At 35.4% G+C, this 22784-nt stretch overlaps 1 protein-coding gene across 4 annotated transcripts in view; it reads left to right on the forward strand.

The window, feature by feature from the left end:
* The window catches only part of RGS7 (regulator of G protein signaling 7), a 266876-nt gene that overhangs the window by 127414 nt on the left and 116678 nt on the right, over positions 1 to 22784 (forward strand). For all 4 annotated transcript variants that reach the window (XM_058835396.1, XM_058835399.1, XM_058835398.1 and 1 more), the window contains one exon: positions 6475 to 6571. In XM_058835396.1, the coding sequence (XP_058691379.1) occupies positions 6475 to 6571 (97 nt within the window). The remainder of the gene's footprint in view (positions 1 to 6474; positions 6572 to 22784) is intronic.

Here is a 22784-nt window from a genome sequence, read left to right on the forward strand (position 1 = left end):
TACAGTATTAAGTAAGTGTTTTCAGATCAATTTATCCAAAGAAATAACAGTGAGAAATAACTGTAGAATGATGGAGAAAATAGAAGGTTTCTGGGACATCTTCCGTTTACTCAGTGTATGAAGCAGAGGAAAAGAGTGGTGCATCAAACCATGAGCTCAAGGCTAGCAGTCCTTAGGAGAAAAGATATTTACTTATTGTCATAAATTACTACCTATAGAATGTACTATGTGGTATCTTCAAGATTTTCCATTCAGTATTGTACAGTTTCTTGTGACAGGGATTATTAGCCTTTATTCAGTCTTTACCAAGGGATCACTGACAGCTTTAGCTTCCAAACAAGCCACCTGATTACAGGTTAATGACAGGAGCTCAAAGTATGCTTTTAAGTTATCCTTCTTTCAAAAAGTATTACAATAGGTTTTTGAAAAGTGCAAGAACTACTTATATGGTTTGTATTAAATGACAGGAACCTTTTAAATTACATGCTGATTTTGATGAGTCAGCATTTTACTTACATGAATAAGACTAGATCATGCTTAAAATTATCATTCAAACCCACAATTTTGAATCAGCAAAGTATGCAGAGCCTGTCTTATTGATGCAAGTTTAGTGATGAACATACAGGGTTGACAGTAAGGAGAAGCCCAGTAAGACTGTTCATTTAATTAGGCCTCAAAAAATAATTGCACAGAACTGGCATCAATTTTCAAATGAATTCCAAATAACCTTAATTATTCTTAATAAATGACAAAAGGTTTGCCCTGCACTCATTTAATGTAAGCACAGGCTTAGAGATGTAGTAGCACTCTTGTTATGCAACCATTCTGAAAAATTACCTGTTGGTTGAATCTGAAACAGTATGGATAATTAGGGAAGATGAATTTGAATCTTAATTAGAAATTCACATTGACAACTACAAATGAAGCCATAAGAGTAATGACAGTTAATGATTCAATACAGACCTTTGTGCTACACGTGAAGCCAGAACATCTTTTGCTCTCCACAGGTATTCTTTTTAGGGACAGAGTATGAACTATTTGCCCACACCAGCGTCTTCATATGCAGAAGGAAAGAAGCATGATGCAGAGGTGCCATCATCATAGGAACATGTAGAAAATTAGGCTCTTGAAACTATCTCCACTGCATCTATTTTATATGGTTGGAAACTTCTGTGTTGGTTTCTCGTTTGATTTTATGATGTCAAATAATTATTTCAGCAAATAGAGGCTCTGAAAAGAATGAGACCAGTCATTCTTGTATTCTTTTAATTAAGTTATTCTATAATTTAATGTTCATCAGAGAGTACCTAGGGCTGTTTCCTGTATTTGTAGACCAGAGATGCAATATTGCTTTCTTAGAAAAACTCCTGACTGACTGCTTTTATATCAGCAAGCTCAGAGAGTTCGTGCATGACTGTCATTAACATTTTGGTTAGTCCTGCATGTTTCAAGCCATCTTTCAGCACTGTATTTTAATCAAAAATCTAAATGTACTTTTCTGAACTTCTGAATGTTTTAAACTTGGTTTTCATACCAAGTAGGAATAATGAGTTGAAATAACCCAATTCTGCATGAAATGGAAAATGCTAAAATCTTTGACATGAAGATACTAAACTATCTTGTTGCTACACATTTGATTTAGAAAAAGAGGTGTCAGCATTTTTAAACTGAGATTGTTTATTTTACTTTGGTGACTTTGCTTCATACACTGGTTAAACTGAAGTTTTCCCATTAACCTTCTATCTCCACCTCCAAGGTTATTTCCTACTGATTTGATTTGGCCATCAGTTTGCCTGTACCTGTGCTTATCAGTGAAGCAGTCAGAAGAAAAGTGGCCCTTATGTTGTAAGGAACCTGGTATCTGTCTCCTACCCTGCAAGTTTTGTTCAGCTCATATTGCTTGATGTACATCTCTGCACAGTGAACAGGCTGAGGAAAACTTCCTGCAACCTTCTGGCCAACTGCACTGATGACCTTGGACTTGGAAGTGTTAAAGGGAGAGGGGAGAAAATGTCTAAGGAAATATGTTGCATTCTGTAAGAAATATACTGTGACTCTTTGTACTTTTTAACAAGTTTGGATAAGGCTTATAGCTAGTTCCACTGGGCTATTTCACCCCTGCATTTATGTAAAAGGAGAAGAAAGATTTTAGCAAAATTAAGAAAGTTGTAGTGTGGGTGGACCCCAGTACTCTCAATGTAAGAGCAATCCCCGTTCTGATGTATGATAACTGAAATTCTAATGCAAAATTATACTTATTTCATTTTGGTAGAGTCTTAATTCCCTGGTACTGAATTTATTTTTTTTTTATGAGACAAAAATCAAATTAAGACATCTGCATATGTGTAAGTAAGCCAAGCCTTCAAGTTTTTACCATGTATTTCTTGGACTAGCTTAGTTCCAGATTGATTACTTTTTCTAGTATATTTGTATCCAGTGATCATCTTTATGTGCAATTTAGTGATTAAGGCTCAGTTTTAGTGGAAGAAAAAAAACTCTTGTCCTGCACTAACAAACGGTTTGTTTTTCACTTCTGTTGTGTTTGAATTAATAAGAGAAAACCCAAAGCAAAACCAGTTCTTAAGATGCAGTGATCCTGAATTATGGTTCAGATTAATAAATTTTGCAAGATGTGCAGACCAGCAGCAATGAAATTCTTACTTAGAACTTTAAAGATCAGGATTTACCCCCCCAAACCACATGGCACAGTGGCAATGAGGGACCATAAAAATTCTGCTCTCAGGAGCTGTATTCTTTTCACCTAGCTGTAAGTAGTGAAAGGATACTGCCCCTGGTGTGTTGTCAAGAGCTCCACTGGTTCTGCTGCTGGGGTGAGCTGGGCATGCCTAGCTCCCAGCGTCTTCAGAGCAGAGTCAGTTGTCACTGTTCAATGGTTCCTGTATCTTGTAGCCCTTCTATTACAGGATACTGTTATCTGCTTTCTTTTTGCTTTAGAGAAGATGCATTGTCACTGTTGTCATAGAGTTAGGCTTTGAAATAGATTTCACAGAGTCTTTACGTGTCAAGATGAAGGCTGCAAATTATCTTCACAAGGAGACAAGTGAAGTTTTAAATATTAATATTGTTCTGAGTTGCCTATGCATCAGTTAGTGAGTTTTTGTCAGGGTTAGAATTACCTCACTGGTAAAAAAAATGGCACATTTTTTTAAGAAGACATTTATTTCTAAGCATTCTGTAGGATTTGTGCTGCACTGAAAAATCTTTCTAGCTATACTTTCCCAGTTAATGATGTATAATGATGACTAAAAAGCTAAAAGATACACTTACACCACTTCCTCTTCTCAAACATATTGACCTTCATTTGCAGAGTGATCAGGAGGCAAATTATTTGTAAGTTTGTTTGAGTTACTTGAGAATAAAGGATCCCACTGCAAGATGAGAGCCAGACAGGTTTAGCCAGGTAAGAGCATATGACTAGAAAAAAGTCTAATACTGAGGTGAAATGAAGAAGCTTCTATTTTATTTTTGAGCATTGGGTCAGGTGACTCAGAAAAAAACAATGATACATCAGGAAGGAAGATTATTATATCAGGCAGCAGCATGTGTTTCCCACATTAGGCTTCTTGAGCAAAATTAGATTAAGATTTTCTTTCATCATTGTAATTAAACTATTGTGCCCTTTTCATTGTTTTAGGTCATTGTTGATGAATGACAGAGGAGTGCCTTGACTGCTGCTTCCCAAATATAATTAAGTTTGATGGTTTTCAGTGGAACAGGTTATATATTTGCTGAATTTAAAGCAGCTGAAACAGAAACAGGAACTGTATATTTTAGAAGTTAAACTGTGCACCTGCATATGTTGGATTGGATAGGTTTGAATCTTTAATTTGAACTTTTTTTTCTTTTGAATTGCCCTTCATTTTCTAGAGTTCTTATGTTCAAGGTTTAGGCTAACCACAAACCACAAGTAACTTAGATTTTCATGCAAGAGGTCAACTGTACCTAATTAGTAGACTGCTGTTGTGTTGTGTGTTCAGAACATTCCTGCTGACTTAGGAGGTAATCTTTGCTCACTGAGTTATCCAGGCAGCTCCCAATAATGCTGTCTGGAGTGTGAGCTGCCTTTTGCACAGACAGAATTCATGCCCAACACAGAACAGTAACATGAGCTTGATATAAAGGGGAAGCTGTGATTTTGCAGTGCAGACATCCTAGAGTTCACTTTGCTAATCAAAACCAGAGAGGACTCTCCCAGAGCTTCAGTCTCTCTCAGACTTAGATTTTATGCTGTTTAAATTAAATCCTGTCCATGAAGAAAGTTTAGGAAAGCATATGTAAATGTCAGCTAACAATTTGTTCCCTGTACTCTCAAAAGACTGACTACTGACAGCACTGGGCATTTAACATTTGCACTCATGTTCTTGAGCAAGCAGTAACTGCATCTCTCTACCTGTAATACTGTGTTTGAGAAGTGTGGCCTGTGTTATAGTAATCCTTATTATATTGCAAATAACATCTTTAGCATTGCCTAATGTACAAATTATATTCTGTACTTTGTTCTAGTGTAACGTGTTATTCACTCTGTGGTTCTAGCAGTATTCTCTCAAGCTTACTCTGCATGTGTGGAATTTTTCACCAAATATGATCAGCAAAAATATTTACTTGAATTTGACTGAATTCTTATTCACTTAAGGGCAAAATAAGACAGTTTACCAACTGAATTTGAAAGGAGTTGATGCAAACCTTCAGTTACTATGTGGATAAAAAATGTAGGGACAGATGCCATTTCACAGATAATGGTTGACAAGCATAGATATGCTTGACAATTTCTTCAGAATTCTATTAATAGCCTTCTCCATTTAAATAATTCAATTCCAGGTCAGATGAATATTGGTTCTTTTCTTCTGTTACATTTTGCACATTGTTGAATTCTGAGCAATAGACTGACTTTTTCACACCTTGCTAGCAGTATCTACTTCTTGTGTTTACTTTTTGGTTTGGACAATGACACTGGATTTGTATTCACGTGTTGTTAACACGTGGTCTGTAAGTACATGGAACATGGGAACCTCCAGTTCTATGTATAAATAGCTTTTTTATGAGCAGTCAAGCTAAATTATTTTGTTTTCCTTTTTCTGTTTTTGGTAAAGACATTTGTTCTAAGTATACCACTGGTGACTCCAAATGCTGTTCCCTTTCCTGGCTCTATACAACTCCCTTATTGGGCTAATTAATGCACAACTGCACTCAATGCCTGTTTGATTTTTGCTAACGTTGGACAACTGTCTTTATGGGAAAAAGGTGCATGACAGAATGTCATGTTATTCTGCTTGCACAACACAGCCCAGCCACAACCTTTTAATGAAGTTTTTGGAACCTATTGGGGTACAGAAGCAACATACAAAAATTTTTTAAACTTTGACTAATAAAGGAGTATCAAATTACCTGTCACACAGAGCTTTTCATATGAAGCTGGTTGGTGTTTTAAGTAAAAAGAAAGAATAGTTGTAATTAATTTCATTATGGTTTCATTGAACATTTGAGAAGTTAATTATTCTAAGAAAGAAAGGTGGAAATTATCAAATGTGTGAACTTCAATTACGAAATGGGAAGAAGAAAAACTTGCATTGTAAGTCAGTGACTCTACTTAAATATTCTTTGTTTTCCAGTGAAAGGGTTTTCCAGTCATAGTTCATAGTAAAGTGAACTATTGAGTTGGGCACAATAATTAAAATGTATGGTCCAAATTAGCCTAAAAATTGAATTTCAAAACTGAGATAATGTAAAAATATATACTTAAGAAAATCAGAAAATTGACTGAAAATATTTTTATACCTACTCCATTATTATCTACAAACAAATCTTATGTTTTGGGCTCTACTGTCTCCAGGAATGCAAAATTATGGAAACATGTTGTATTTACTCCCCCTTCTCAAAAGGAAAGAAGGAATTTTTGTGTATTTAAAAGCTCTATTTTGTTTTGAGAATTCTGTTTGAGAACTCTTTCAGTCCCCTAAAAGCCTGTATGTATCTATTTTGCTTTTATATGTGGAAACATAATTAACAATATTATTTTGATTAACAATCAAACAATATGGTTGATTAACAATTAAACAATACCATTAAAACAATCAAAACATGAAGTTTAATATCAAATGATGGTTTTCCACAATTTCTTTTATGTACATGAACTAAATCTAACTTTAACTAAGTTGTTCTGCATTGCTGTTTCTTTCTCAAGAGTCCTTGAATACATATATTTTTTACTGTTTTTCATGAATAAATTACTTGCAGTTTTAACATGTTTAATAAAATTATAGAATATAAATTAAAGAAAGAAGTAGAAAGAGGGGACCTGTCATTCTGAGAGACTGCTCTAGGATTTCTTGGAGATTCATTTTAGGAAATAATTCTGATTTTAGGAAATAATTCTGGATTATTTTTCTTTTTTTTTTCTTTTTTTTTTCTTTGTTTATTTTATATTTTTAAATTTTTGTTTATTTCTCTGTTCAGATGGAAGACGTCATAGCACGCATGCAAGATGAGAAAAATGGGATTCCTATTCGTACAGTGAAAAGTTTTCTTTCCAAGATTCCCAGTGTCTTTTCTGGTAAGAGTCAAAGTAAATTTCATACTATTTTAAAGTTTTCACTCTGCCTTATGTAAGGAGATGCTCTAGTGGGAAACACTTTTAAATAAGTACTGTTGAGAATTCAGTTGTCTGGCCTGGAGGAGACATTCTTTATCCTTTGAATGGTTCAATTACAGAAGTTTTTGATGTTTCTCTCAGATTGGAGTAGGATTGCACAGAGATGTTTTTCTCCTGAAAATTAGGTGAAGGGAATACTTAATTTACTACAAAAAGTTAATTATATCAAAATGGCAATATTTGTATGGCAGGTCCGGTCTGGTTTTTAGCCAGCTTCCATAGCAAGTATGAGTTTAGTGTATTGGCCAGTACATGAAGATAAGAAACTTCATAGCAGAGGAACAGAAGAAAAATCATCACCACACTCTGCAACTGATGCTGATTAGGGGCTGTGACATTTATTACAATGTTCGTGATCTGCTTCTGTAGCTCAGTGCCTGTGCTTGAGAAACTAAGGCTGAGATCTTTGTGGTGATTTGTAAGACAGCTGTAAACTTTATAGCTGGTCCAGGATAGTACAGTCATGTCGTTCTAATTGGGAACGGCGGAAAGAACGACACGGACTCTCAAGGGAGTCAGATCAGGAGAGAATCTCTAGTTTATTGTTACAGCCATGTTATATAGACTAGTTTGTGAAGAGCATAGAAAGGAAACTCTTATTGGTTAGCAAAATACCACATCACCATCATTGGTCAGTGGGGTTCACCACCCCCTGACCTTCTCCTGTAAGGAAAACACAGGAATCAGAAAAACAGCACCTGCAGGCTGTTTTGTGTCTTTGAGGATTGTTTTGAATCCTCCCATGAATTTCCCAGGCTAGCTTCTCAGGCAGGCCTGTCAGGCCATGGGCCTACAGCCTGCTCCAAAGCTAGCATCCATACAGTCATAGGCACAAGAATCTGTCTATTCATTAATTGTTCAGCGCATAATTATTCTGTTATTTACATTATTTTATCACAATTTATGCATTTATGTATGTGGCTATATATTTCAGTGACTGTTGAGTTCCTTTGAAATAGATGCTATTGTTTAACATAATTTTTCCATAATTTAACATAATCTGTAAGAATGTATTCTTATATAGAAAGGATTTATACAAGTTTCTACTGTCCAGAACACCAAGAAGAATTCTCTTTTAATTTTCAACCTTTGGAATGTTTTTGCTAGTGAATAATCCTGTCATAAAGAAGGGTGGAGTCTTAAGAGTGAATAAAACTGCTTCCTGATTTTAGGAAATAGATTTTAGATTTTAGAAACTTGCACAAAAAATATCCTCTGGAGAATGGACCTTTATTTGCCATGAGTTAGTGCAGCATGGCATCTTATTGAATAATTCGTATTAATTGTTAATTTCTGCCTTGACTTGTGTACTTTGGATTTCAAAATAGACTGACCAAAATGTCTTTTTTTTTCTTTTTTCTTTTTTTCTGGAATAAACATTATACTTTTAAGGGTTGAGTTAGAATAGATATACAGTTCTACGTAGCAGTTCCTGATGTACCACCTTTTCTATTGATGTGTAAACTTTATTAGCTTCAGAGGGAAATAAAAATCATAGGACAGTTCATTTTTTCCCTCTTTTCTGATTTTCTCTCTCAAATACAAGGGAGTACCAGTAATTTTTGCTGCAAATGACTACAACTCCCACCAGAAAAGCATAACTGTCATTTTAGTTCAATTAATCTACTTTCCTGTCAGTTTTCTATCCTGAGTGGAATCTGAAAGCTTCAAATCTATGCCCTAAGTCACTAATTTCTTTCAAATAAAGGACTTTATGTATATGTAGCAAACAAATACCACCTTGAACTCAAAACTGTTGATTGCTTAGAAACATGGGAATATTGTCTAAGGATCATGACGACAATAATGCAAATATATTTAACAAACGCTTATAATACTGTTAATACCCACAAAAGCCTCAAAGCAGATGTTCTTCAGTTAAAATATATATACTTATATGCTCATATATTTTTACATATGTGTGGTGTGCATAAAAGATGTTTTGTACACATCCATTTGTTCTGGATTATGCCCCAAGAATACTGGAGCTTTGCAATTGTTTGATTTTTTTTTTTTTTTAATTGGGAGATACCAACTGGATAACTACCACAGTGAAATCATGTTCCTGCAAGCACTGAGGAAAGACTCTACAAGTCCTTGAAACAACTTGTAAAAACTAAGGGTGCCCATAAATTGTCTGTAGAAATAGGGTGTTATGTGAGACAGTTTTAATTATTTTGTTATAAGCATTTTTCAGTGTACTTTTATTTCATGGTATTGCTTCTAAAAACAGCAGGTGAGAAACTAGTTGAAAGAGCAGTCACTTTTTATTGCTGAATTACTGACCATCTCTAAAGATGACTGCATTAGCAAAATCAGCCTGAGGAACGGTATTTGAATTTAACAGAATGTTGTGATTGTAATAAATATGATGATGTAACCATACTATCTCATTTACTGAGTCATTCCTGAAATGTTTAAACAAGTAAAATATCAACAGAGAGAAACAATTGAAATACAGATATTTCCCTATACACTGTACAGATTTTTTGCTTCAGAAAAATATGATCCTAAATTAAAGATTATTCCACTTTGTGAAATTTTGAAAATATGAGGAATCATTTTGCTTTATGTTGCATATATTCCATACATTCATAGAGAGCAAATAAACATTTGAAACTTTTAAGGCTATAAGGAAAAAAGTAGGCAGGAGATTGCTCCTTCTTTGTGATTATGCATTTTGATGAACAAAACAAGGATTAACTGTTGTTGTCTTTATGCTTTTGAAATGTTTTGGATGAGTGAAGAAGAAAATGTATATAGACATCTTGCTGGTCAGCAATAATTGCATGAAGGTTGTCATGTGCATTCTTTATTAACGTGGATTAGAGTATTAGGAATAAAGAGGAGGTGATTTTCCTGGTCCATGGTTCACCTTTGGACCTGGAAATGGATAAAAAATCCTGCTTGAAATGATGAATTTAGGGAGTCTAACATATGAATCGTAGAAATTAGAAGGAGCTCTAAAATATAATCTTTATTTTTGCTAAGGAAAAATGCAAGAAAATACCAAAGCTTTGCTGTTCAGTTTGAAGCAGAAAGAATAATTCAAAGTTTACTGACAAAGCAATAGTTGTGGGTTTGTTTTGGACAAACAAGTCTTTGTAAGGGGGTGTGGGTGGTTTAACCAGTATAAGTGCTGAAAGCTTTGTAAACTAATCAGAACGTGAATATTTCATGAAGAAGATGTAGTGATGTCTTATGGTCATTAAGGAGTATCAGTGTGATTCTTCATAGGACTTTAAAATGGGCAATACTTGGTTGAGCTTGGTGATGAATAAACCCTGTGGAGAATGTGCCAACTGAGTGGTGTGCTTGAGTGTAGAACATGAGAATTTTTATTGAAGGAGCGGGGAGAACTATGAGAAATGTAAGTTCAGCTAAAGAATACACACAGAGGGAGAATAAAACCTTTTCAAGAATAACATGCTCATACTAGTTATTACTGGGTGTTTCTGATGAATGGCTCAATGATTTTGGAATGTAGTCACAGCTTGAACCAACAAAAATAGGAGGAGATCAGTAGAAAGGTGTGTTTTTAACATCTCCTGTGTTAAAGAGAAAATGAAAACATTAATTTATCTTTCACTGGAAAATATGACCCATGTGAAGTCTTTAGTTTTTTCTCATTCCTGTAGGTGAAGGTGATATGGTATCTTTTCCATATAAACATTGTTTTCCCATTTTTTTAGAAAGATTATTGCTGTCATACCTAATTTTTGTAAAATCTTTTCCCTGATCTCAGAAAATGCTTATTTCTCTTTTACCTGGGAAATCATGAAGATAATGAGATATTGCATTTTAATTAGAAAATGTATTAATATAATTATTAATTACCAGTAGCAGTATGCTTGGTAAAAAATTAAAGAATTTAGGTGTTTGAACATTAAAAAAACTTAAAGCAGATTGGCAGTCTCAGTAGCCTGGACAGATGTAGTGAGAGACTCCAGAGGAAATTATTATAATAGCTCATCATACTCACAAATCACAGATGGGTGAGCCCAAGGAATGAGTCACAGGGGCTACAGGGGCTACCTGCAACAGTATTGCTTGTTACACAGAGAGAGGCAGCAAAAAATGAGGAGCAGTACAGTGAGAATTGGATGACTCAGGGGACTAATAACAGGAGAGTTTCATCTGTCATTAGTTTTGATATTTTCCAGTTGAGTAATGAGTTGTTAACATCTGATGACTTCTCAGTACCGCATGTGAAATTAGTTGATTGGTTTATCCACTTCACCACTGGAGATTACCAACCTGAAACACAAAATGAAATAGAAAGCTCTACTGCTTGGTTTGACAAGAAGTAAAAGCCAAAGGCATAACACTTCGATTGTCTGGTGCCTTTGGAGCTAAGTAATGTTGCATTACAGGTAAATAAAAGGATTTCAGTATTTCTATTTTTGAGAGATTTTCCAGAGTATATTAACCATTTTGGAGGATCTCGGATTCCCATCTCCCAAGTCTTGAATTTTATAGACCTTGTTTTTAACTACAGTGTCTCCCATGCTGGGTTGATGACAGGTTCCTACTTTCTTGTTCCATCCATTTCTTCATCTCTCTTTTCCTGCATTGTCCTAAAGCATGCTTTAATGGTAGAATCATTGCTGATTTCTTTATGCCAAATGAGCCTCTTGTTTGCAAACTGAGCCTTCATTGTTAAAACCGCAAGCTCACTCCTTGATGAGGTTCCACTCTTAGTGAAATGCTTTGATGAAAAGCTTGCTGTCAGTTCATGAAGGACTGGAGCTGGATCATTCCCTCTTCTGTGCCCTCTCTGATGGGCTGATTGGAGCAGGGACTTGCATCTTTACAGCTTCACTTTTCAAAGCAGAATTTCAAGATCAAAAAGCTAGTAAACCTCTATAACCAAATGAATAGTTTGTTTGAAGTTATACCACCAGTCTCTTGCATTTGTCATTTTGTCAGAGTGACTGATTTACATTCAAATATTCATGATCTTTTGGGAATGGATATTATTTGTTCATGATTTTAAGAGTCATGAGTAGAAGAGATTGACTAAGTGGAGCCATAAGATTGGACACATTGTCATTTCCAAGTATTGACATAATTAAGTGATTAATGAGTGATGCTTTATATGCTTTACAGAAAACCAAAGTGGATATTTGAGTGCTGCATCCCTTCACCTCCTGTTTCTGTTTGTTTGCCTGTCTTGGCCTTGTGACTGGGATGGTAACCAAGGGTGATCTTAAGCTGCTTAGAACTTGACAGAACTTTTGTATCTTATGGAAAATCAGATTTGTGACAGCTTTGCCATTGGGAAGTGCAGAATGAACAAGCTGGGCTGGGATCAAATAAGATGAATGCTCATCAGAAAGAAATGAAGAACTCTTTCCACTTTCTTTAGTAATAGAATCATAGAATTGTTTGGGGTGGAAGGGATCTTAAAGATTATTTAGTTCCAGTCTCCCTGTGATGGGCAGGGATATCAACCACTAGATGCAGTTGCCCAGGACCCCATCAAGCCTGACTTTGAACACTTCTAGAGATGGGGCAGCCACAACTTATCTAGGCAGCGTGTTCCAACATAATTGTGCTCTCCATTTATTAAATTATTATTAAATTGCTTTTGGAATGAAAAGCTTTGCAAAATGTGAAGTTATTTTAAACAGAACAACAAATATTAATTTAAAGGTTATTGCTTCTTCCTAACCAAACAACATAATAAAAAAATGTTATTCTTATGCTTACTTTTTGATTCAGTGGCAATTGCCACTGGGAGCATTAGTAAAAAGAAGGAAATAAAGTGAAAAAAGTCTGAGGCAATTTTGCAGAATTGTCCTGAGAAACTGAAATATACTGAAAACCCATTGAAAAAGTCTTTTAAAGTAATCTGTGTGCAAAACAATCATCATAAATTTCTGTTCCCTTAAAATATGAAAAGATTATTTTCACAGACATTTGCAAAAGAAATAAGTATAGAAGTCCTGCAATGATGGAAAAAATACCATAATAGCTATTCACTTGTTGTGAGATGGAAAATTGCTAGGAACATTCATCTTTGAAGTTTGTCCACATGAAATGTACAGCTTGAATTAGATGATCTCATTTCCCAAATGCATGCTTCCTCCCAAACCCCTGTTTCAGAGAATTAGCTCTGGGCCTTGTTGATCAGCAGCAGAAATTTTTTGCTACCCTACTATGTTGTTTCATAATGAAAATACTCCCCTCCCTTTGCTGTGCCTTCTTATTAATCTCCTTGTGTATAGGATTTTGCCACTGTTTTAAGTGGAAGAGGATTGCAGCTTTGAAGTTAGAGAACTTTTAAGGGGAGTATGGGAAAATATACTGCATTCAGCAAAGCCAAAAATGTACCTAGTCTGCTATCGTCGACATAGTCTCTGGGCTCTGGACATGCAACATTCATGGAAAATGTGGGGTGAAAAGGGAGCCCTGAATCAGCCTCACATAAATCTGAAGTTATCAGGAATTCCACAGTCTATCACAGCTTCAAATTCAGTAGCGTGACATTTATTCTGTTTGTTAACACTGGTTAATAATTGTGTTTTGCTGTTTTTCCATCAGCAACAGTGAGTAGTCCTTTGAGAAAGCAGGGAAAATAGCCCCATCCAATACAGACATACAAACATAAGTATTACACATATTTATGCCATTTGTATTTGCCCGTGGAGGCAGTGCATAATATATCAGCTTAACAGAAACCCTCTTAAGCTGATATAAGCAGCATCTGTAGTAGTGATAGCTTAACTAAAATCTGTTACGTGCATAAAGCCCTGTAGGAAGAAAAAGACTAGATTATGTCTAAAGAAGAGTGAAATATATTCAGGAGTTTTGTGAAAATGGTTTTCCATCCTTGCTATCTCTTGGAAATGTCTTAAAGAGAAATATTCCTGACGCTGCATAACAATGATTAGAACTAGTGAAATAAGTATCAGTGGGAATTTGTCAGGCATGTGTATTTTAAGTAATTGTTTTAATTAGGAAACAGAGCAAAACTATTTAACTCCACCAGTTTAAGAGGTAGTTCTGTGACTGCAAAGCTGTTTAAATCACATTGGAATTTTTACACAGAGCAATTTGAGGAAGGCAGAAGTGCTTTCTCAGAGGAAAGGGTTGGTACTGTGTCTGCCATCACTAATTTCTGAGACAGGCAGGAGATTTGCAGCTCGTATTAAGAACAGGGAGAGGAAGTATGCAGCTGAAGACAAATGAAGTCCCATCATGGAGTCCTTTTTCAGCATTAGTAATGTTGCCACAGGGTGAAATCTGTTTCATGGTACTCTTGTTAAGCAGTCTCTGGATACTATTTCAGAAATGAACATCCACTTGGACAAAAGGAGAAGAAAACCAAGAAAACCAATATGGTTCCTCTAAGGGCAGAACCCTTGAGTCCCAAAAAGTATCCGTTGCTTTGCCAAGAATCAAAACTTTGCAATGGTACATGGGATTTGTAGATGTCAGTTTGTAGAGTGCAGTGTAATTCTAAAGTGCAGTGTAATTCTAAAGCTGGAAATATGTGTTAGTAGGTTTGGGTCCTGAATATATTGTCAATTAGAATGGAATAAAATAATTACAGGGAATTTCTGCATGCAATACTGTAGTTAAGCAGGTACTGTAATTGTTTTATAAACAGAGACAATAATTATTGATGCAATTATATTTTGGAGTACATGCTGAAAAATAGTTATTTTAAAATTTATGTGGCTTTGTACCCTATTGTATGGTGACATGTTTTTGGTTGTGTGATGATTTTTAACCATAGTTTAGCAAGCAATGTAGACATATGATAAGCATTGCTGGTACAGGCACAAATAACATATTATTTGCAGGCATCCTAATAGGTATAATACAGTGTAAACAAATTTCTTTTTAGGATGATACATATGTGTCTGGAGTAGGAGTCCCCTTTTCCTCTTAAATGATGTCTAACATTAACTCCTTTTGTGACTTCTCAAGCAACATAATTTCTTTCTACTTCAGTTTTACTTTTTTAGTGCATAATTTTCTATCTTATTGTCTTAAAAGCTATTGTTTCAAAGCAATTTGTAATATTTAAATGAACTTTAAACAAAAAGAAAGTGGTTCTGTATTTGCAGATTTCAGTCTTCCATTTTTACAGGCACATACATATAGCTGGCTAGCAGTTAAAATAATCAAACTAAGTAAAATTATTCCCCAGAGAATATGCCCCTTAAGCAAGAAATCAAGTTAGCAGGGTTTACAAGATTACTTGTGATTTAGCTCCTAATTCTATTGGTTCCAGCTATGAGGAAAAAGACATTGTCATTGCATTTGCATCAGAAGATTGCAGACTTATCTTTGCAAAAAGGAAGCAAGAAATAAATTGTAGTAATTGTAATTGCTTATATTTCTGTTGTTGCTGAAGTTATCCATAGGCTAGTTTTGCATGATGCTGAAGAAGTTCTGCTGTTATTTTCTGTCAGCTGCGTTCCTGAAAACAGTAACATATATTAAATTAGAAAGTCACCCTCGTGGAAAGTGAAGGTAATTTCATGAAGCATACTGTGACTGACAGTCTATCACAATGCAAATAAAAGGTCCATTGATAGTAATCAATTTTCTACAACTTATCAAAATAATTTTAAATGGAATTGCGATATCAAGAACAATTTGTTAACAACAAATAAGAATACTCAAATGTGCAATGAGTGCTGCTTACAATGTTCCACACATGTGACAAAACCTATTATACTCCTGAGCTTCATAACAAAGGTCAATAATTGCGTTTATTGTTTAAAAACCTACTTTCTAGTCTATGCAGTTAGAGAGTAAGCCTTGCTGTTACAAAACCAGCATGTGAACTGGCTGTAGTTACCATATTTTTCTCTTATCCCAACCCCGCAGACGAAGCAGTCCCCAAGGCCAGAGGGATGTTGGCAGCTTTGGAGGCAAAATCTCAGCACTCCTGCTGTGCGCCTTGCCACACAGCATCTGTGTCTTTTTGTCTTAAGGATGGAAGACCCCAGTGGGGATACTCTTGGTTTACTTGCCTCCTCTTCTAGGGAAGATCAGTGGAGTAGCTGCTGCTTCCCTGAGCAGCTTCCCCTAGCAAAGGTTAGACCATAGTGGGAAACAGGCAGAGTTGTTGCAGTGATTGCCAGCAAGTCAGAAGGAGCAGGCTGGGGAGTTTGGTGTCTCAGGAACAGAGCAGAAACCCAGGAATCCTCTGGAATCTGGGTAGATGGCACAAAAGATGATTTGTTGGTAGGAAGGAGGACCCAGTCAATTCTGAGACTTGGATAGTGGAGCCAAACTAATTAGAAAACATTGAGAAAAAAAAAGAAAAAAGGAAAGAAAAAAGAAAGGAAAAGAAAAGAAAGGAAAAGAAAAGAAAGGAAAAGAAAATAAAGGAAAATAAAGGAAAAGAAAATAAAGGAAAGGAAAGGAAAGGAAAGGAAAGGAAAGGAAAGGAAAGGAAAGGAAAGGAAAGGAAAGGAAAGGAAAGGAAAGAAAAGAAAAGAAAAGAAAAGAAAAGAAAAGAAAAGAAAAGAAAAGAAAAGAAAAGAAAAGAAAAGAAAAGAAAAGAAGGAAATTAGTATTAAACTCTCCTCCCCAATCCCACATATTCTAAGATAATATTTTTTATTAAAAGGCCTGATAGTGTTTGTGTGTACAAGCACACATGGGACTTTTTTGCATTTTTCTTTCTTCAGAGGCAATTACCACAATATGTGCATGCAAGGCTCTCATGGATGGATACGCACACCCATGTGCTTGTCAGATACCAGAATTCTTGCCTTTTGAGATTTTATAACAAAGCATGAAACAGCTAAAATGTGGAAGTAGTTTAAAGACAAATAGAACTGAGTCTATAAGTCTATATGTCAGATATGATGCATGTTCATCAAGACCATCTTCTTGTAAGTTTTGTACTTATTATGGAAAGAAGTTTTGCAGATCTTAATAGCTATACAGTAAAATGTTAAGTTGCTTTCTTAACTGTATCTCTAGACTAGACAATATGTTGCAAATAGAGAAAAGGCATCAAGCCAAACCTGCCTGTTAATGGTTGGATCACATAAATTCCACCTTCTGCTTTTCTTCCCACATTTTTACCCTCTCTGTGTTTTTCTAGTTGCTTTCATAAGTAATCAAGTTGAATTCTCATTTCTTCCATACTATTTAGAGAAAAATAGACTTTCTTTGTTCTTTAGTCACTTGTGTTCTGAGTAGTAGTATTTTTGTGTTCCTAGTACCTGAGTTCTAGAAGTGGGTGATTTTTAAAAAAAAATAATTTATCAAGTCCTTTCATACTTACAAAAGCATCTGTTCAATAGAACAAATCAGAATCTGTCTTAATGAAAGGTGGAGGTGGAGTGACTCATCTCCTTGGCTTTTATGCCTGAGGTCAAATACAGTTTTACAGAAATATTTAGGCCTTGCAAGTTGCTTACGTCTTTTCAGACTGTTGATATCATCTAAAAATTTATCATGAGTACTAAAATGGCAAACCACAAAGACATGGTTATGATGGTCAGCATTTGCAGAGGGACCCCATCTGTTCTGCAAGAGTGAAGAGTTGGTTGCTCTGGACGGGAAGTAGGTAGCAAATATGGTTGTATTAAAGAACATCATGTTGCTCAAGTAGGATTTATGAGACTAAACTTAATTTTGTGTCATGCTTACAAGAAAGCTTCCAGCAGGCATGATGTCCCCAAACTCTAGACCATTTAAAGGTCAGTAATTGAGTCTATTTTCCAGAAAATGAATGGAAAACTGGTCATAGTAGCAATTTACTGTTCTAGGACAGTTGCTGAAAGTAAATAGAAGAGTGCAGCTTGTCTTGCTTTTTCTCCCTCTGTCTTAAAAATATATTTCTTCATGTTTAAAAAGAAAGAACAAACTATCACCCCCAAACAAGTGGGACATCCATCTTTCTCCATGTGTTGGTCATAACTCCTTTGGACAGCAATGCAAGGGACAGGGACCACAGCTCCAGTGTACAGAGCAGGGACAATTCAGCAGTGGCTGTCCTGAGCTCTGCCACACCAGCAGAAAGGTAAAGTGTGCATGAATTGGTCTAATGTTTAATTTCACGTGATGTCACTGAGATCTAGGACACTCCTTATAAATTACCTCTGCAATGAGTTAAATGACCTCTGGAATTTAGTCACAAGTAGTAAAACTCTCCTCCTATTATTCTAAGGGATGATATGCTGTGTTTAATCCAAACAGTCGCCTAGTTAGTTTTGGATTTAGTCTGATATGATTACACTTTTTATTATTAAGCCTTTTATTTCTAATCATTAATGATGGGATGCAAAATTTGAAAAAGGATTTCAACAAGTTTATATAGACATAACTGTATTAAAATGGAATTGTGTATTAGGCAGAGGGAAGACCTTATAGGGCAATTAATAGGCTATGAAAGCCAGGTAATTGTAGGAGGCTAGAGGGAAACATTTTCAGTGAAATGCTAAAGCTGAGAATAAATTGATCATTAAATACTTTTTTTAGTAGAACAAAAATAAATTGGTAGAGTAAGAAATTTAAACTAGTGTACTAATTGGAAAGTCCCAATAGAGAAATGGAGAACCACCTGATTTTCGAAAGGAGAAAGGGACCTGTGAGCTCTCAGTTGCAGGGAAGAATTGAAACAGACTTCTGAACAGGAAGTGCATTGGGAAGAGGGAAGGCAACGTGAAATCTTTTTAACCAGAGAAGGAATGCCATTACCAGTTTAAAGGTTCCAAAGTGCTTCAAGATTTATACTTTTTGATCAAAAGCATTGCATTTTTTTGGAAAAAGTATCTGTTTGGATTATTAAGGAGCAGTGATTATTCATGTAGGTATCAGAAAATAGGAAGAGACTTCCTTAGTGTACATAAATATTAAATGTGGAATGAGTCATTATTTCTTGTGGAAGAAGCAGAATTTTATATGGAAAGTGTGTCTTAATTTTTGAAAGGTGTGAGTTAGGAGGGGTGTTCATGTTCTATAAAAGGCTATTTGAGTTATGGCTATCCAGGACAAGGTGTCTGTGAAGACGTTGTTTTAATGCTCTGTGGTAATCTTACTATTTTGTAAGAATTAAATATCTCCATTACACATATACTGGTGTTTTAAAATGTAGTATTATAATTGGTTTCAATTGAAAACTCACTGCTTGACAGCTGAAAATTTTCAAAAAAATAATTTTCGTTCCAATTTTATTTTTTTTAAAACAGTACGGAAAGCAAAATAAGTGTTGAGGTTAGAGAGTGAAATGTCAATTTAGTTCTTCTATATATTGCATCTATTTTAGATCAAGTCATAATCGTTCATCTGAGAAGTAGCTCCCAGTTTAAGGGGTTTGTGTCAAATAGTTTTGGATCCTTTGTTATAAAATATGAGACAAAAATCTCAAATTCAGTGTATTTGAAATATTCTTCTGGCACATCTCTACAGCTTGGCTATTCAGGCCACTCCATCAAACTTAGACATCAATATTTGCTGAATCTCTGTGCTCAGTTCTTTACTAGTAAAGCCAAAATAGAAACTGTCTGTACTATCTGTACTCAGAAATGGAATCCTGATGTGCAGATAGATGTAGTGAGAGATCTAGAAGTCCAGAATTAAGAGAAATAGATAAAATATAATTTCATTAATAATAATTTGCTACTTTCTGTCCAAGACACCACTTACAGGTGAAGATAATTATTTTTTTAAAAAATTTACATTTAATTTGTGCTTTAGCAAGGGAGTTATTCAGTTTAAATGGTGTATTTTATAATGGGTTATCCAAACAGGAGATTTTATTTACAGAAAAAATAGCAAACTGAACGAAAAAGGAACACTTCACCGATTAAAAGCAAGAGTTCATAAGTTTTGCATTACCTTCAACAAGCATATAAACAGGCACAATACATAGCAAAAAGAAAATTGGAATATGTTAGTTGTAACATTTGCAGTAGGTGTCCTCAGTCAGCTGAAACTCTTCTCAAATCAACAGATCTGTCAAATAAGAAGGAGATTGTAGACTTGGGTCTCAGATCTAATGTAGATTTGTATCATTGTTGGAAATCTCTTGGACTATATTTTGTACCATTATTTCGGAAATAGTTCCTCTTGCTGACATAATTAAAAAAATAATACATGTTTCTTATCTGTGGTTAGTATTGACTTGGTAAGAAAGAAGAATGAAAGAAACAGAGTAAGAAGTTCTGCCTCAAATCCAAAATGCTTTTCTTTTTTTTTTTTTCTTTTTGCTGAGTATTACTATTTCCAACATGAGATTTTTCTATAGCTAAGTGAACCCTGCAACTTTAGTGCTAATAAAATAAATAGATGAATTTGAAAGATTCTTATACACAAAAACAATACCTAAATATCTTTTACAGGAAGAAAAACTTGAAATCCATGCACATTAGATTTGATCTTTCTTCACTCAGAATCTTACTAAATCACTGTACTGAACATATACCACAGCACCAAGACATGAAGCATGTGTGTGTCTTAGCAGCTATGAAACAGCAGCCTAGTTTTTATGGTTATTGGTGAGGAGTCTCAAGCGATTAATGGGCTACAAATGAGACAGCACCCTGCAAGGTCAGAGAAAAACAAGAAAAATGTCCCCTGCCCCTATCATCAGGGCCCTGGGCTGCTGTTCTGCTGAAAGGGATGAAAAATCCTGTGCCTGGCTCCTGCTGCTGCCAGAGCCGGGTGCCGACATGTGGGTGCTTTGCAGAGATGGTGTCGACTGGAGCAGGGCTTGGAATCTCCAAACTGCTCTCAGCCAGCATGGCACTGGGTGAAATCAGTATGGAACAGAATCCCACTGTGGCTGCATTAGAGGCCCAGTTAATCTGAAATGTATGTTTGAAATCTAACAAAGTGTGGCTGCACCCATTAGGAGTGAGATGTTGCCCTGGGTTTACAAAGGTGTTCACTCTTTATCTGCAAAGTTCTTTTCTGCAGTTTCCAGTTGAGGGTGTTTATTAACAGTATCAGCCACTGGGTCACACGAATTGTGCTTTAATAACCATTTGTAACTGCAAAATAATCCTTTTTTCCCAAAGCATCTTCTGTATAATACAGCAGACTGAGTGTAATTAGCATTTAAAAAAAAAAATGTAAAGGACGTGATAGGAATCAAAGTGCTGGAAAAGAGTCATCAGTATTATATACATGCTGTATTTTTTCATTACTTTTTTATCTGGCAGATACTCAGCATAGTATATGGTTATAGTGCAACAAAACCAGAGAGAAAACTTGAAGCTGAACTCTTTTCATTGCTCAAGTGTTCAGTTTATATTCCCTCTCACCTGCTTAAATAACAGCAAAAAAAGAAAACCTGGAAAAATGTGTGCTAACATTAATAAAATAAAGTACAAAAACCCATTTAACTTATACCCAGCCCAATGCAAATGGTATGAAGAATTTTCATATGGAATAAAGTCAAAAACAAGCCTGATATACTTTGAAGTCCTGCCTGAATTCATCATGTTAAACACTGACCTTTATCTGTATGTTTCCTGTATCTTGCATGGCTTTTATAAATAAATAGACCAAGGGTCATTCATTATTAAAGAAGTGCTTGCAGTAGATAGTTCAGCAGGCTAACAATCGATGTTATTAGGGCTGAATCTTCCCATTGAAGCAACATGAAAATTTTCCTGTCATTCTTTAATTATATTTTTTTTATATTTTGAGTATAGTATGAATATATTATTCCTCTTGTAAATGCACCAGACCCCCTCACACCACCCCGCCCCCCCAAAAAAAAACAAACTGAAAAAACAAACCCAAAACCCTGGTGTTGCTGAAGGCATGCTAGCATAACCTATGGCTCATAAGTGGGGCTTCAAATTAAGTCTCTTGGATTTTCATCATTGGCTTAACTATTCTCTCTTTGTGGCAGCAGTCTTTTCATTTGGCCTCTCTGACCATTAACACAGCTATAAAGTGGACTGGGTACTTCACCATAGTAATACTAGGCGACTAAATGGAGTTCTTCCATATACCATTGTACAAACTGTAAATCAGTTAAATAACTTTCTGTAATTCTTTGCAGGGAACTTTGTAAGTTTTACATCTTTAGGAAATAGCACTCACTTTAGTAATACATCTTCTGGAACAAACTGATCATTGTTTCCTTTGCTGAAAACTCTTTTGAGCAGTGATCATTCTACTGTCAAATCCTTTCCCTTGTGCCAAATATAGGTAACCAGCTTTGGTGCAGGTGACCACATCAGTGAAACCCAAGGCAACAGCAGGTCCTTCAAAAAATATGTCCCTCAATAACTTTGTCCCACTTGTTTGTACATAGCTACTTGTCTTTTCCTTTTGCTTTGTTTTCTACATAGTTACCTAGCTGGCATCTAAGACACTCCCTGTATGACACCCCGAAGACCTATCCTCCCTCAGCTTCCCTACACAGAGTGGAGAGAGCACAGCTTCTCCTGGTTCTTACATACGTGACTTTAATTACCAGCATTCATCTACTTTTCCTTGTGAAGGCATCAATCATACATCAAATAAAGTGTTTTTGAAGGAGGGAATATCATTACATTGCTAATACCTCTGGTAAAGCAAATGTGTTTATATCAAAATAGTCTGAATGTTTCTTCTTTATAGAATGTGATAATGCCCGATTTAGAGCATGATTTAGTTTGCATAGCCCAGGAAGGTGCTTGGGAGACAATCAGGACAGCTTCTTAAACAATATGAAGAGTTGGAGCCTTTTTTTGCACATCTCTTTCACCTGTCAGGTAGCAAAGGTGCTGATGAGTATAAAAATGTACAGTATTGTATAGAGAAGTTTTTTGTTAGAAGTAAATAGCTCCAGGTGGCTATGGTTTTACTACAATTTTGCATGCATACTGATCTTAGGAGGAGTAAAGAAATAGACTTTAATTTTCTTAAGCAACTTTAAATTGCCATTTGTATTCTGTAAATCTCAACATATGTCATATGCTGAGAAGAATTTGAGCCATATTTTAATATCTTTTTCAATCACTTCTTGAAACTATGCGGGTTGGAAAGTTTTGAAATGTTTTTAGTGACTGTAATGGAGTTACTTTAGATTTTCCCATTGCAACTAAGACAGAGAATGGTTTTATAATATTCCCTTTGTTTTATCATTCAATAAAGAGAAATTACTTTTAAGCATAGCACCAGAATTAAAAATAGA

Source organism: Poecile atricapillus, chromosome 3, assembly GCF_030490865.1.
Source record: "Poecile atricapillus isolate bPoeAtr1 chromosome 3, bPoeAtr1.hap1, whole genome shotgun sequence".
NCBI lineage: Eukaryota > Metazoa > Chordata > Aves > Passeriformes > Paridae > Poecile > Poecile atricapillus.